General features: G+C 36.1%; 1 protein-coding gene across 1 annotated transcript; it reads right to left on the bottom strand.

Moving 5' to 3' along the window:
• Positions 1 to 444: 444 nt before the first annotated feature.
• Positions 445 to 1,401, bottom strand: LOC101539720 (olfactory receptor 51I1-like). The gene has a single exon (XM_004618338.2). The coding sequence runs from the start codon at positions 1,399 to 1,401 to the stop codon at positions 445 to 447; it is 957 nt and encodes a 318-aa protein (XP_004618395.2).
• Between the last annotated feature and the right edge of the window lie 13,648 nt (positions 1,402 to 15,049).

Genomic DNA, 15,049 nt, shown 5'->3' with positions numbered 1-15,049 from the left:
AGACATATTAAAAATGCAGTCATAAATTATCATCAATTTTGGAATTCCATGCCTTTACTTAAACACCCTGGACTATCAAGAGCCAGGTAACATCTTGTCTTACTTGTATGATCATATCCTTATTGATCTTTTACAATTCAGAATTAAGCTCTTGAATTTTGCATCTAAGGCAAATCCATCCAATACATATACTAAACACAATGAGTTTGGGTTCCTATTGCCATTTCCCCTTCCCACTACTTAACATCCATCACTTGTGCTTACAGTGCTTACAGATAAGATTATTTACCTAAGCATTCTGACTCTTTTTTTCCTTCTTCTTGTGAAGATCTGCTAAGTATACATTTAATTTTGAATTTATGGTAACTAGCATGCTACTAGGCATGTAGTAGATTCTGAATCGATCTTTAAAATCATTTGCGCCTTCTGATACAGAAATAAAATTCATTCTCCAGCAATAACACGCTGTATCCAAAATCGCTTGCGCAGGGCAGACTGAATCTGTCGGGATTTGAGACTGTAGACAAGAGGGTTGAGCAATGGTGTCATGAGAAGGTAGGCATTACTCATGCTGGTATACAGAATTGGGGAGGTGTCTTGGGTATAACGATGCAGGATCGCTAAGCTGATGAGAGGCAGGTAAAACACAAGCACTGTACATAGGTGACACGCACAAGTGTGCAGTGGTCTCCAATTCCTGTCTTGAGTCTCCAGCTTCATAACAGTGCCCAAGATTTTCATGTATGAAGCTAGGATGAAAACTGCATCCACTGCAAATGTGCAAAGTACAAAAGCTAACCCATAGGCACTGCTGAAAGTGACATCCCCACAGGCCAGGTTCAGCATATCGGGGTAGTAGCAGTAAGAATGTGAGAGAATATTAGCTCCACAGAAAGGAAAGGCCCTGAGAAAAAATGGAAGGGGAGCCAGTAAAGTAGCACCTCGTAGCAGGGCTGCTCCACTGAGGCAAACAACTGTGTAATGGGTCAGGATCCTGTTGTAGTTTAGTGGAGCACAGATAGCTACCAACCGGTCAAAAGCCATGGCTACCAGGACACCTGATTCTACAGAGGACAGAGTATGTATGAAGAACATTTGAGTTAGACAGGCATCCAAACCTACATGGCGGACATCAAACCAGAAGATAGCTAAGACACTTGGCATCGTGGACAATGAAAGACCAAGGTCAGTTAGGGCAAGTATAGACAAAAAATAAAACTGAGGTTCATGAAGATTCTGTTCTGCTCTAACTAACATAAGCAGAAGAGCATTACCCATAAGAGCTGCAAGGTACAGGAGGAAGAAAGGAATGGAGATCCACATATGTGCAGTTTCTAGTCCAGGAATACCAATAAATGAGAAGGTTGGTCTATTCAAAACAGTATTATTGAAAGCCAACATGGTAAGAATTAGGTAGAACTGAAGTCCAAGATGCTTACCTATAAAAAAGTAATCATGCATTAGGGCAATTGAAAAAATATAAAATAGTTTATTAATTGTGTGCCTTTATAAAATTAAGACATGGAAATTTAGAATTCATATTTTTATCTCTATAAATATTTTACTTAACATGAGGATGGTAATGAAACTAAAGATTCCCCAAGTCATTATTTATTGAGTAAATATGACGAGGAAAGGAGATGAGAAAAGAGGAGGGGAGGGATGCAGGTGAGAGGCGGAGAGCCTTATAGCTGTGCTCACAGTGAGCACCATCTCTTACATATTATTAAATTTCTCTTCAGTTTTAAAAACTGATCTCAGATTGTCTTCAAAATATTTTTCCTGATCTTCCCAGGAAACATTTATTTTTAATAACTTTTATCACTTTTATCATTGTACCCCAACCAATTTGAATATCTGATCATTTTTCTTTGCTATTTTGTTATCAAATACTTGAGATCATGAATTCTTTTGGTTCTGTAACTGACATTTTTATCTTAAAAATCTTACACACTAATGATGATTTTTGTGTAAGTGAATGGTTAGTTGAGTTTGATTTATGTAAATTCTAGTGTTGCTTTAAATAATTTGTAGATGATAATTGATTAAAATGATGTTGCATTAATTCTATAATATAGTATAAAATAAAATCATATTGACTTAATAAATTAGAATTTGTTCTGAAACTTCAGGCACTCAATTCAATATAAAATACATGTCCAAGTGAAAATATTGCATAATAAAATCACTCTTCATTAAAAATCTTTTCTCATTAAAAATCACGAAAATATTTCACAAAAGTCCAAGATTTTATATTTAAACTCCATGTATATTTTAATTACAATCATAGTCTATGTAAGCTATTATGTTTACATATAATACATGTATGTCAATTTATGTATACATGTATTTATATATATTAAATCTAATCCATTTGTTTAATATAATTTTGAAAGAATTTAAAGAAAATATCAAGACATAGTTTAGCAAGTCACTATTCTATATGAAGGACATTGTAAACATATGTTAGAGAAGAAAAGAAATGGCAGAAACTAGGAACAATAGAAGAGATAAAAATAGCAATACTAGAAAAAAAGGAAGAAATGGATGGAGGAATAAAGGGAAGGGAAGACTGGAGGAAGAAGAAAGAATAATGTGAAGAAGAAAGAAATACTTGAAATAAAAGTAGAGCTCAAAGTCCAATCAGAAGCCATGTTCTTATTTGATTATTCTAATGGTGTCAATTGGATTTATTAAAATCTCCAAATGACATACTTTTAATAAGAAAATTTTCCCTGGTAGAGATAGGTTAACATTACATAGCACGTTATAAAAAAAAATGTTCTGCAATTCCACAAAAACGTAGTGTCTTTCACTCACATACATGACTGTTGGGCATGCATCTTTCGTTACAAGCATACAAGGCTTCTTTACTTGACTATAACTTCAGCTTTAAACTGCAAGTTGAATTAACCTTTTTTTTGTATTATGTATTGTATTGTGTTTTTTTTACCAATGTTGCTATTGTTATTATTTTAATTGAAGAACCAGGTCTTAACTGATTTTTATATCAGTTGCTGAAAATTTCTAGTTCTATATTTTCCATGATATATTACATTAGATATTCTATGTTATACCACCCATATTAATCATGTAATACTTACTAAAATCTTTATTTGTGTTATGTAAGCTCTGAAAATTTAAACACATTGCAGATATAAAAAATGGAAGAAACTAATCATTAATCATGCCATAAGTTGGCTTTGCAAATCCATTGTTATATTACCTAAAGCATCAATTAATCATCCTAATAACTTAAATTCTTTGTTGTGAAAATACGGCAATAAGCAGTTATACTTACTTTGCTAAGTTTTTAGAGAAAAGAGAGAAGAGAAAAAGCAATATTTTAATGTTGATATACAAAAAACAAAGGTTACACAATTTACTATAAAATAATATAAAAGGGCATGATAGAATATCCTGCACTTATATCTAGCTATATACTTTATTCTAAGTAACTTTTTCCTTAGAAGTTCTGGAGATTCCACTGATGAGTTTGAATTTAAGGCTTAATTTTGAAGAAAACTCATCAGAAGGAAGGAAAATAGACTTATCTAAGGATGTAATACTTATAAAATTACATTAGCTATAAACAGTGTCTTGGAATATTGCATTATTAATTAAGATTAAAACTGCATATTAGTATACTAGTAGAATACTATATACTAGTAGGTATACTAGTAGAATTGTTTTATCCAGCCATGAAATTTTTATGCTTTTTATCTGAAAACTTACTTACTTATGTATTTTAATAGGCTTTCCCAAAACAATTATTTCCATTATAAAAGATAGACCTTGGAAAGAAAATGATCAATTTCACCAGTAGGAATGAACACAATATTTCATGTTACAGTTTATTGAATATTAAGCTCCCAAATTTTCCAAAGTATCTAATATTCTAGATGGTTCAACAATTGAAAAACATAACATACGTGTTTAGTGATATGCAAGTTTGCAATTTATGAGTTTTTTTTAAGGCTCAAGGAAAAAATATACAATCTGTAAAATTTGGGAATCTAAAATCTAGCTTTGCACTTTACATGAATATGTCATTAATAATCAGGCTATAAGTTTCTTATGATTAAAATCATTAATTAAAAGTAAGCAAAAATTATAAATCACATACTTGAACATATACTACTTATCAAAACCAAGATTTCTCCCAAACATTTTTATCCAAAGTTTTACACATCCTAACTCAAAATTTTCCTTTTGTTGGTTTCTTGACACTTGGAAAGTTGGTTGGTTTTATATCAGCTTGCTTAAATTGTCAGTTTTATAGGGATCATTGACATTACTATTGCTAAAATCCTTCACTTACTGCAGAATGAATAGCCTTTTCACTTTCAGATATGTCTGTTGACAGGATTGCCCTTCTCTGTAAAATGCACAACTTCACAATTCAGTGTGGAGCAGTGAAACCTTTCTTCAAGGGCTTGTAGTTTTAATGGTGTTTTCAAAGTCAACAGGAGAGGGTCTCCCAAGTGCCTGGAAAGCTCTCTGAGATTAAAACAGCCCTGGGAATTCCCACTATCACAGCCAAATGGCTAAAATATTTTTTTTATCCCAAGGGATTGAGAAAGTTGGAAGCACATTATAGATATTGAACATTTCACAGTATCCTTTGTAACAGAAATGAAACAGTTTTATTTTGTATGAATACAGTGAGTGTGAATGATTATTTTAATTTCTTTATATAAATAAAATTGGAGTGAAAGTTTAGAAAATGGAACTGTGTTTAGATAAGATTGATTGGGAGATCATCAGCATTAACAAATAAAATAAGAGCTGTATAAAAGTATTAATAAAAATGTGAATATAGAAAACTGAAAATATATAGAATTACAACTTAATTTTGGACAAAGACTAACTATTTTCCTAAAAAGTAACAAAACAAAGTTGTCTAAACTTACTTGGAATGGAAAATAAAATCGCACTGTAGTACTGTAATCCCATTGTTCTGCTCGAGCAGGCACCAGTAATGTCTCCATTGTGAAACTTGTTGTTACTGTTTTTGGCATATCTAATATGCCACTCTTAGCTTGTCAGGCTGTGCCCTGTGGGCAGTATACTCTTCACTCTCCGTAGCTTGCCAGAGCTCATCACATTAGCCAGTACAAACATCTTTTTCGAATTGTTGAACATAGAAACCAATTACAAAAGCATTCATTCAAATATTTAGTCTCATTTATGTCAGAAAGGTACATATTAGTTTATTGTGGCTATTATGGGGCAACTTATTTTAAATTGGTATAAAATTATACCTATAAAACACATGGAGATTTAAATTAATTTTACTCTAATAAAAATTAATTAAGAGATAATTCAAATTTTTGTTGAAAATATGAGTTAATGTGAACAATTGGAGAAATCATTGAGCCCAACTTTTAGAGCAGAACTGCATACAGCCCTAAGAACCATTTCCTCTCTATATGTCATTGTCCTGATTTTACCTTCACTATGATAAAATATTTGCATGCAAGCCAATTGAGGAAATGCTAAGGTTTATATTATATTTACTTCAGGTAGGGCATTTGCCTTGCTACAAGGCCAACCCAGGTTTGATTCCTCTAGCCCTCTTGGAGAGCCCAGCAAGCTACTGAGAGTATCCGACCACACAGTAGAGTCTGGCAAGCTATCCATTTTGTATTTGATATGCCAAAAACAGTAACAAGTCTGACAATGGAAATATTACTGGTGCACACTCAAGCAAATGGATGAACAACAGGACCACAATACTACAGTGCTACAGTGCTTTGTTGAATTTATTGAAGGTATTATTTAACTGTACTAATTTAAGGCACATAACTTTTTTTAATTTTTTAATTTTTTACTGAATCACCATGCGGAAAGTCACAAAGCTTTCAGGCTTAAGTCTCCGTTACACAATGCTCAAACACCAACCCTTCACCAGTGCACATATTCCACCACCAAGAACCACAGTAAATCTCCCCCCCACTCCCCCCCCACTTAAGGCACATAATTTTGAGTTTTAACATATATATTTACCTTCACATATCACTGTGTCAGTATCTTCTTGTTGCTTGTCAATTTGCTTGAGTGGGCACCAGTTAGATATTCTCGGTAGCTTACCAGGCTCCCCAGGAGGGGTGGAGGAATTGAATCCAGGTTTGCAAAAACAAGGTAAATGCTCTACCCTCTATGCTATCACAGAACTAAACATTATTAAGATCAAAACACCATGTTATTTCCTTAGAAAGTAACTGGTTCCAGATATCTAAACAATTAGCTGTGTAATTATTAGCTAGCTACTAAGTTAACTTAGCAGAAACTTTGTACAATCTAACAAAGAAAATGGGCTTCAAATAATTATTGCATAGTCAAATAAATAAGCAAAACCAACTAGTAACAAAAAAAAATTCTGGGAGGCAAAGGGAAGAAAATATAAAATGTTCCAGAAGAAACTCAGAAACCAATGTCATGAAACAAAGATGTCAAATTAAATATTTAAAGTATAAGAAAATATTTCCCAGGAAATAAAGAAGCAATTGATAAAATAAAATAAGTACAAGAATGTTATTTAATCACATTGATAATGTCAATGAAAGATAATTTTTTAAAGTATCAAATAAATACTAATTCTCAAAGTGAAAATCAGAGTAACTAAAATTAACCAAAAAAAAAAAAACAATGGGTCATTAGTAATATATTTATATTACTAAATATATGTAGTAGGAAAATATAGATTCATTTGAAAATAATTTGATGTAAAGAAATAGATAAATAAAATGAATTTAAAGAAACAATTGTTGGGTACTGAGAACATTTAACCAAAGTATGATTTTCATATTCAGAAATCGTATAAAATTCTTAGAAGAAGGAAAATTCAGAGAAATTAATTCCTACACACATTATCATGAGAGTCAAAAGTCATTATAGAGAGAGAATTTTGTTTCTTTTTTTTTAATTAATAGTTTATTTTTAATTAGTGAGTCAACGTGAAGGTACAGTTACAGATTTATACATTTTTGTGCTCATGTTTCTCCCTTACAAAGTTTGCTAACCCATCCCTTCACCAGTGCCCATTCTCCACCACCAGTAAACCCAACATCCCTCCTCCCCTCCCCAGTCCCGTCTCCCCCCACCCCACCCTGCCACTGTGGCAGGGCATTCCCTTTTGTTCTCTAGAGAGAGAATTTTTAAAGCAGTGAAAGAAAGGTAACCCAATGCAAAGAAATTATAATCAACAATATTATCAGTCTATATTCACCAAATGTCACAGAGGCCAGAAGTCAGAAGGATATCAAAATTTCTGAAAGAAAAATTAAACTATTAAATAATAACTGTATTTAGTAAACAATTCTTCAAAATAAAAGAGTAATTAAGATGCTGACAGAAGGCCTATGTAACCCAGGGAATCTCCTGTTGAAATCCTCACTTTAAAGAAATATCAGAAAAATATATTAAAATATTTTTATTTGTAACCTCTTTTCTAGTTGGAATCATAGAGGGTACAAATAAGAAAAGGAAAAAAAAACAATCCTGTTGTTCTAAAAATCATTCAGAAAGGCATAGCAATTTCACAGACTTGAAGACAAAGTGCCCAAGAAAAGTGTTCACTCACATGATGCTTTGAAAGTTAATAAAGCTTATATCTAAAAACTAAGCACTGGGTCCGCTCTCTTTTCAGGTTAGTGGAGTGAACGGGCACCATCCCATCTGCGCCTGCACCTCCCCACCCCCTGAGGTCACCCAGCCACATTGTGTTAGTGGGCGTGGCCTTAACAAAGTGGGCGTGGCTTCAACAAAGTGGGCGTGGCCTCCTCTGGAGCGGCCGCAGTTATTTTCTTTCAAATACCGAGCAATTTTTTGGTACTTCTCAATATTCATCACCTATACCCCTGAGTGTCATCTTAAAGGGCCTTAAAATATTCCCTAAATAAGTTCCTAGCTAATTCCAAATTTGAAAACTACCAATGAATAGAAGCAGCTATTCAAGCCAAAGCTAATGGACCTCACTGTCAAAAAGTATTGCTTGAAGTTTCACATAAATAATAGAGGAACATCAGAGAGGGACATGTGCTAGAGGGAGTACAGAAGAAATTTATCACCACTGACCAAGCCATTCAGAATTCTTTTTCACAGCCAGAGGTAAACCTTTTCCATACTACCACAGCAATATGAAGAAACAGCGCAAATCCCCGCCACAAGGGGAGGACAAAGAAAAGTCTTGATGCATCAGTAGACCTTATCTACAAACTGGAGCTCTCTGACAAAGAATTCAGAGGTGAAATCCTCAAGATGTTCAATCAACTCAATCGAAAGTTTGACAAGGTATTTATTACATTAAAGGAGGACCTCACAGAAACGATACAACAGACAGCTGAGAAATTATGGGAAGAAATGAGAACAGAAAGAAAAAACCTACAGAAGGAAATGTCACAAATAAAGGGTTAGGTAGGTGAATTAAATAAACTCAGTGGGTGCCCTCAACAATAGAATGACTGCAGCAGAGGACAGAATCAGTGAGCTTGAAGATCAGCTCCAGGCAGCCTATAGGCAACAACAATCAATGGGGAGAGACCTCAAAATAGCTCTAGGGAGAATTAGAGTCCTAGGGGATGAATTCAAGAGGAACAACATTAGAATCATTGGACTTACCAGAAGGACAGGGAACCAACCCCAATGAAAAAGCCACAGTAAAAAAAATCATTGCTGAAAAGTTCCCAGAGCTGGACAATGCAGACATCCAGATTCAAGGAGCCAGAAGGGTACCAGCTAAAAGAGACCCTAACAGAAAAACTCCAAGACATCATAGTTAGGATGATGGACATAACAGATAGAGACACATTCCTGCAAGCCGCAAGGTCAAAGAAGGAAATCACATACAATGGAGCACCCCTTAGGTTCAGAGCAGACCTATCGGAGGAAACCCTTCAAGCTCGAAGGCAGTGATGGGATATAGTGAAAAAACTCAATGAAATGAATGCCTCACCAAGAATACTTTATCCGGCCAATCTCTCATTCAAACTCGAAGGAATTATACACTATTTTGGGGATAAACAACAACTCAGGAACTTCATAGACTCTAAACCAAACCTAAAAGAAGGGCTAAAGGGGCTACTATAAGACAAGAAAAACCCCTACAAGCACAACAAATATTTACAGAAAGATGGCACAAAACCCTATGACAATAATCTCTCTCAATGCCAATGGTCTTAATTCACCAATTAAGAGACACAGACTGGAAAAATGGATTCAGAGACTCAACCCACCATTCTGCTGCCTGCAAAAAACACATCTGAATAGCCAGAACAAACACAGACTCAAAGTCAAAGGATAGAAAACAATTCTGCAAGCAAACAACTCCCTCAAAAAAGCTGGGGTGGCTTTACTAGTATCAGACAACATAGACTTCAGGTTCAAAAAGATTAGAAGGGATAGTGAAGGCCACTTTTTATTAATCAAGGGATATGTACAGCAGGACGAAATCGCACTCCTAAACGTGTACGCACCCAATGAGGGGCCAGTTAACTACCTACAACAGCTGCTAACAGACCTTAAGAAGGACATTGTGGGCAACACAATAGTAGTTGGAGACTTCAACACCGCCCTATCACCTCTGGACAGATCAAGAAGATTAAAACTAACCAAGGAAATAATGGCTTTGAAGGAAGAAATAGAAGAGAGAGGGCTAATAGATCTATACAGGACTCTATATCCAAAAAAAAAGGGAATACACATTCTTTTCCAGTGCACATGGAACATTTTCCAGAATAGACCATGCACTGGGCCATGCAACATACCTCAACAGAATCAACAAAATAGACATTGTACCAGCTATTTTTTCAGACCATGATGCACTGAAAATAGAAGTTAATCATGGACAGATGCAGAAAAATAAATCAAACTCCTGGAAATTAAATAGCTCGATGTTGAACAATGAGTGGGTCAGGACGGAAATCAAGGAGGAAATCAAAAGGTACCTGGAAACAAATGAGAATGAAGACACGAGCTACCAAAACCTGTGGGACGCAGTTAAAGCCGTTTTAAGGGGAAAATTTATAGCTCTGCAAGCATATCTCAGGAAGGAAGAAAGGGCTAGCATAAATAACTTGACTTCACAACTCAAGACCTTAGAAAAGGACCAAAAAAAGGAGCCCAAACCAGGCAGAAGGAAAGAGATAATAAAACTTAGAGCAGAAATTAACGACATGGAAACCCAAAAGACAATTCGAAAGATCAATGAAACCAAGAGCTGGTTCTTTGAGAAAATAAATAAGATTAATAAACCACTAGCAAGACTCACAAAGAAAGAGAGAGAACACTTATAAGTTGAATCAGAAATGAAAAGGGGGACATCGCAACAGAAACCAATGAAATTCAAAAGATCATCAGAGACTACTTTGAAAATCTCTATGACACGAAACAAGAGAACCTAGAAGAAATGGATAAATTCCTGGATTCCTATAACCTCCCAAGGCTGAACCAAGAAGACCTGGAGTTCCTGACTAGTCCTATTAACATCAAGGAAATTGAAACGGTAATCAAAAATCTTCCCAAAAGCAAAAGCCCAGGCCCAGATGGATTCACTTGCAAATTCTTCCAAACATTTAAAGAGGACCTATTGCCAGTTCTTCTCAAGCTTTTCCAGGAAATTGAAGAAACAGAAACCCTCCCAGACAGTTTCTATGAGGCTCACATCTCCCTAATACCAAAAGCAAACAAGGACACCACAAAAAAAGAAAACTACAGGCCAATATCCCTGATGAACACAGATGAAAACATTCTCAACAAAATATTAGCAAACAGAATTCAACAACTCATCAAAAAGATCATACACCAGGGCCAAGTGAGATTCATCCCGGGGATTCAAGGATGTTTAACATTCGGAAATCAATCAACATAATCCATCATATCAACAAAAGAAAAGATAAAAATCATATAATCATATCAATAGATGCAGAGAAAGCATTTGACAAGATCCAGCACCCGTTTATGATGAAAACTCTCGCCAAAATGGGTATAGAAGGGACCTTCCTCAATATAGTCAAAGCCATCTACCACAAGCCTATGGCAAGCATCATCCTCAATGGGGAAAAAATAAGACCCTTCCCTCTGAGAACAGGGACAAGACAAGGATGCCCACTCTCTCCTCTTCTGTTCAATATAGTACTGGAAGTACTTGCAATAGCGATTAGGCAAGAAAAAGATATTAAGGGCATTCAGGTAGGAAAGGAAGAAATCAAGCTCTCACTATTCGCTGATGATATGATATTATACTTAGAAAACCCTAAAACCTCTACCAAGAAACTCCTAGAAACAATAGACTCGTATAGTAAAGTTGCAGGCTATAAAATCAATACCCAAAAGTCCATGGCTTTCTTATATGCAAATAGTGAAAGAGAAGAAAGCGACATGATAAAAGCTATCCCGTTCACAATTGTGCCTCAAAAAATCAAATACCTCGGAATCAGCTTAACTAAGGTGGTAAAGGACTTGTATAATGAAAACTACAAAACGCTACTTCAGGAAACAAAAGAAGACACAAGGAAATGGAAAAATATCCCCTGCTCATGGATTGGAAGAATTAATATTGTCAAAATGGCAATTCTCCCCAAAGCATTGTACAAATTCAATGCGATCCCTATAGGGATACCCTTGTCATTATTCAAAGAAATGGAGCAAGCGCTCCTGAAATTCATATGGAACAATAAGCCCCCACGAATAGCTAAAACAATTCTTAGGAAAAAGAAAATGGGAGGAATCAACCTCCCCAACTTCCAACTCTATTACAAAGCGGTAGTCATTAAAACAGCTTGGTACTGGAACAAAGGCAGAGCGGCAGACCAATGGAACAGGGTTGAATACTCTGACACATCCCCCCAAATATATGACCATATAATCTTTGATAAGGGAGCAAAAAAGGCGAAGTGGAGCAAGGAAAGCATGTTTAACAAACTGTGCTGGCAAAACTGGACAGCTACATGCAAAAAAATGGGCTTAGACCTCCACCTATCACCATGTACAAAAGTCAGATCAAAATGGATTAAAGACCTAAACATCAGACCAGAATCCCTAAGGTACATTGAAGACAAGGTCGGCAAAACCCTCCACGACATTGAAGCCAAAGGTATCTTCAAAGCTGACACGCCACTGGCCAAGCAAGTGAAAACAGAGATAAATAAATGGGACTATCTCAAACTAAGAAGCTTCTGCACCTCAAGAGAAACAGTGACCAAAGTACAAAGACAATCTACAGAATGGGAAAGGATATTTACGCAGTACCCATCCAATAAAGGGTTGATAACAAGGATATACAATGCACTGGTTGAACTCCACAAGAAGAAAACTGCCAACCCGATCAAAAAATGGGATGATGAAATGAACAGAAACTTTCCTAAAGAAGAAATCTGAATGGCTCAGAGGCACATGAGAAAATGTTCAACATCACTAATCATCAGGGAAATGCAGATCAAAACAACCATGAGATATCATCTCACACCACAGAGACTGGCCCACATCCCCAAAAACAAAAACAACCGGTGTTGGCGTGGATAAGGGGAGAAAGGGACTCTTCCTCACTGCCGGTGGGAATGCTGACTGGTTCAGCTCTTTTGGAAAACAATATGGACGATTCTCAAAAAATTAGAAATTGAGCTTCCATTTGACCCAGCAATACCACTCCTGGGAATATATCCTGGAGAGGCAAAAAGGTATAGTAGAGATGGCATCTGTATTTTTATGTTCATTGCAGCACTGTTTACAATAGCCAGAATCTGGAAAAAAACAGAGTGCCCCAAAACAGATGACTGGTTAAAGAAACTCTGGTTCATCTACACAATGGAATACTATGTAGCCGTCAGAAAGCATGAAGTCATAAAATTTGCATATAAATGGATCAACATGGAAAGTATCATGTTGAGTGAAATGAGTCAGAAAGAAAGAGACAGACATAGAAAGATTGCACTCATATGTGGAATATAATGTAACTGAGAAGTACAAGTTGGCAATGATGCAACTTCTGACAGATATCTCTCTGGACTTAGTTACTAAAATACTAAAATAGAGAAACCCAAAACGGAAAGGCCGCTAAGTGTGGTCACTTGACCTCATACCTCTTCATCCTCAGCAATGGAAAACAAATTATCTAATGCTTCCTTTTCAGCAGGTCTGACTTTAGGGGAGAGACTCTACAAACAATAATAGTGAGTTTTGTTGAAATATTGAATGCAATCAAAGTGAAAGTAAAGTGAAATTTATTAGTTACACAGGCGGGGGGCCTAAGGGTGGGGGCTAGGGGCGTGGGGGTTTAGGGGTGTGGGGGTGCGGGGTGGAGCTATACTGGGATTCTTGGTGGTGGAATATGTGCACTGGTGAAGGGATGGGTATTCGAGCATTGTATAACTGAGATTTAAACCTGAAAACTTTGTAACTTTCCACATGGTGACTCAATAAAAAATTTAAAATAAAAAAAAAATAAAAAATAAAAAAATTATCTTAAAATAAATCAAAATTTGTATGAAAGGAAAAAAATAAATAAAAACTAAGCACTATTTCAAGGCATATTCCGATTTATAGAACAAGGTTTCAAATTACTTATATGGCAATAACAGCTGGCAACTTTTATATACAGGTAGAATCCAAAGTGACACTCATCATCAGGATCAGAAGTATCAAAGGTGTGATCCCCAAGGTCTGAAAGGTGTAGTTTCTCTGTTTTCATCAGATCTTCAATGACACCTTTGTTAATCTAATAGGCTTTAACATGCTAAGGAATGTGGAGCCATATATTACATGTGTGGAACCTGAGTCAGTAAATAAAGTGATCTACAAGTGTGATTATGGCAAATAAAGAAGTTGCAAAGAGATAATGCAATAACTGAATGATCTCTAGATAAATGAGGCATCATTGCAAAGAGGATCTGATCCTTTATTTCAGTACTGTTGGTAAATGCTTCAAAAAGCTAAAACCAAACCAATACAAAACTTCTTCTGGTTCCTCAAATTATCTTCTCCACTAAGTGGAAGGAAGAAAAAAACCTACTCATTTTGTAGAAGAAAGGGCCTCTGGTGACAGGGAAGAGCAGGTCAACCAATATATTTAAAGAATGGAACAAAGTATCCACCATGTTTTGTGACTTGGTCAATTAATACTCTTCACTTAGTTAAACTAATTTTGAATTGAAATGAATTGATGGCTTTTGCTAGTCTGCTTTCTGCTGTCCCTCAACTATTACGTTATCACTTGTATCACTTGTCATCCTGTTGCTCATCAATTTGCTAAAGCTGGCACCAGTAACCATTCGTTTCTGTCATGTGCTACTGTAGCCCAATGGCATCTGCTTGCTATAGGAACACGAAGAGCATCAAACCTCAAACCGTTCATTCGAGGTCTTGATGAAGAAGTCTGACCACCTCGTAGGTGAGCAGTCAGGTGTTCTTTTGATGTACCATGGAATCCAATTGGTGAAAGCTCTAGTCAAGCAGTCATCTCCAAATTGCATTACGTGTCCAGCCCATCTGATTTTCAACACTTGGCAAACAAGACAGCATCCCTGATTCTTGATTGTTGACAGAGGTTGGAATTCTGGATTCCTTCTCTCACTTGAGTGAAATGTGATATTCCAAGCATACTCAGATCTCTTTGATAGCCACATCTACCTGCCCACATACCAAATTCCATAGGATGGATATGTCATTCTCAGCATTCTCCCTTCCAATATCCTACATGCCATTTTGTTTGTAAAGAAGCGTACAGCATCTGGTCCAGACAATGTCAGACCTGAACACGTGAAGAATCTGCTGCCAGTACTCGTCAATACACTGGCTCGGCTCTTTACATGCTACCTGCATGAATGCAAGTTTCCGTCCCAATGGAAAAACAGCAGGACTGTTCTGCTGTACAAGAAGGGAGACATCCACAACATTGGCAACTATTGCCCTATTGGCCTGTTGTCTACCGTCTACATGTTGTTTACTCAAGTCATCCTGAATAGGATTGGCATAACACTAGACAAAAGAATATGATGTGGTCAAATAAATTAGACATGGTGACTCCCATCTTCAATGTCTAGATTCGGCCTTC

The sequence above is a fragment of the Sorex araneus genome, chromosome 6 (assembly GCF_027595985.1).
Source record: "Sorex araneus isolate mSorAra2 chromosome 6, mSorAra2.pri, whole genome shotgun sequence".
In the NCBI taxonomy this organism is placed as follows: domain Eukaryota; kingdom Metazoa; phylum Chordata; class Mammalia; order Eulipotyphla; family Soricidae; genus Sorex; species Sorex araneus.
The sequence above is the reverse complement of the archived record's forward strand: the minus strand, read 5'-3'. Positions and strand labels throughout refer to the sequence as shown.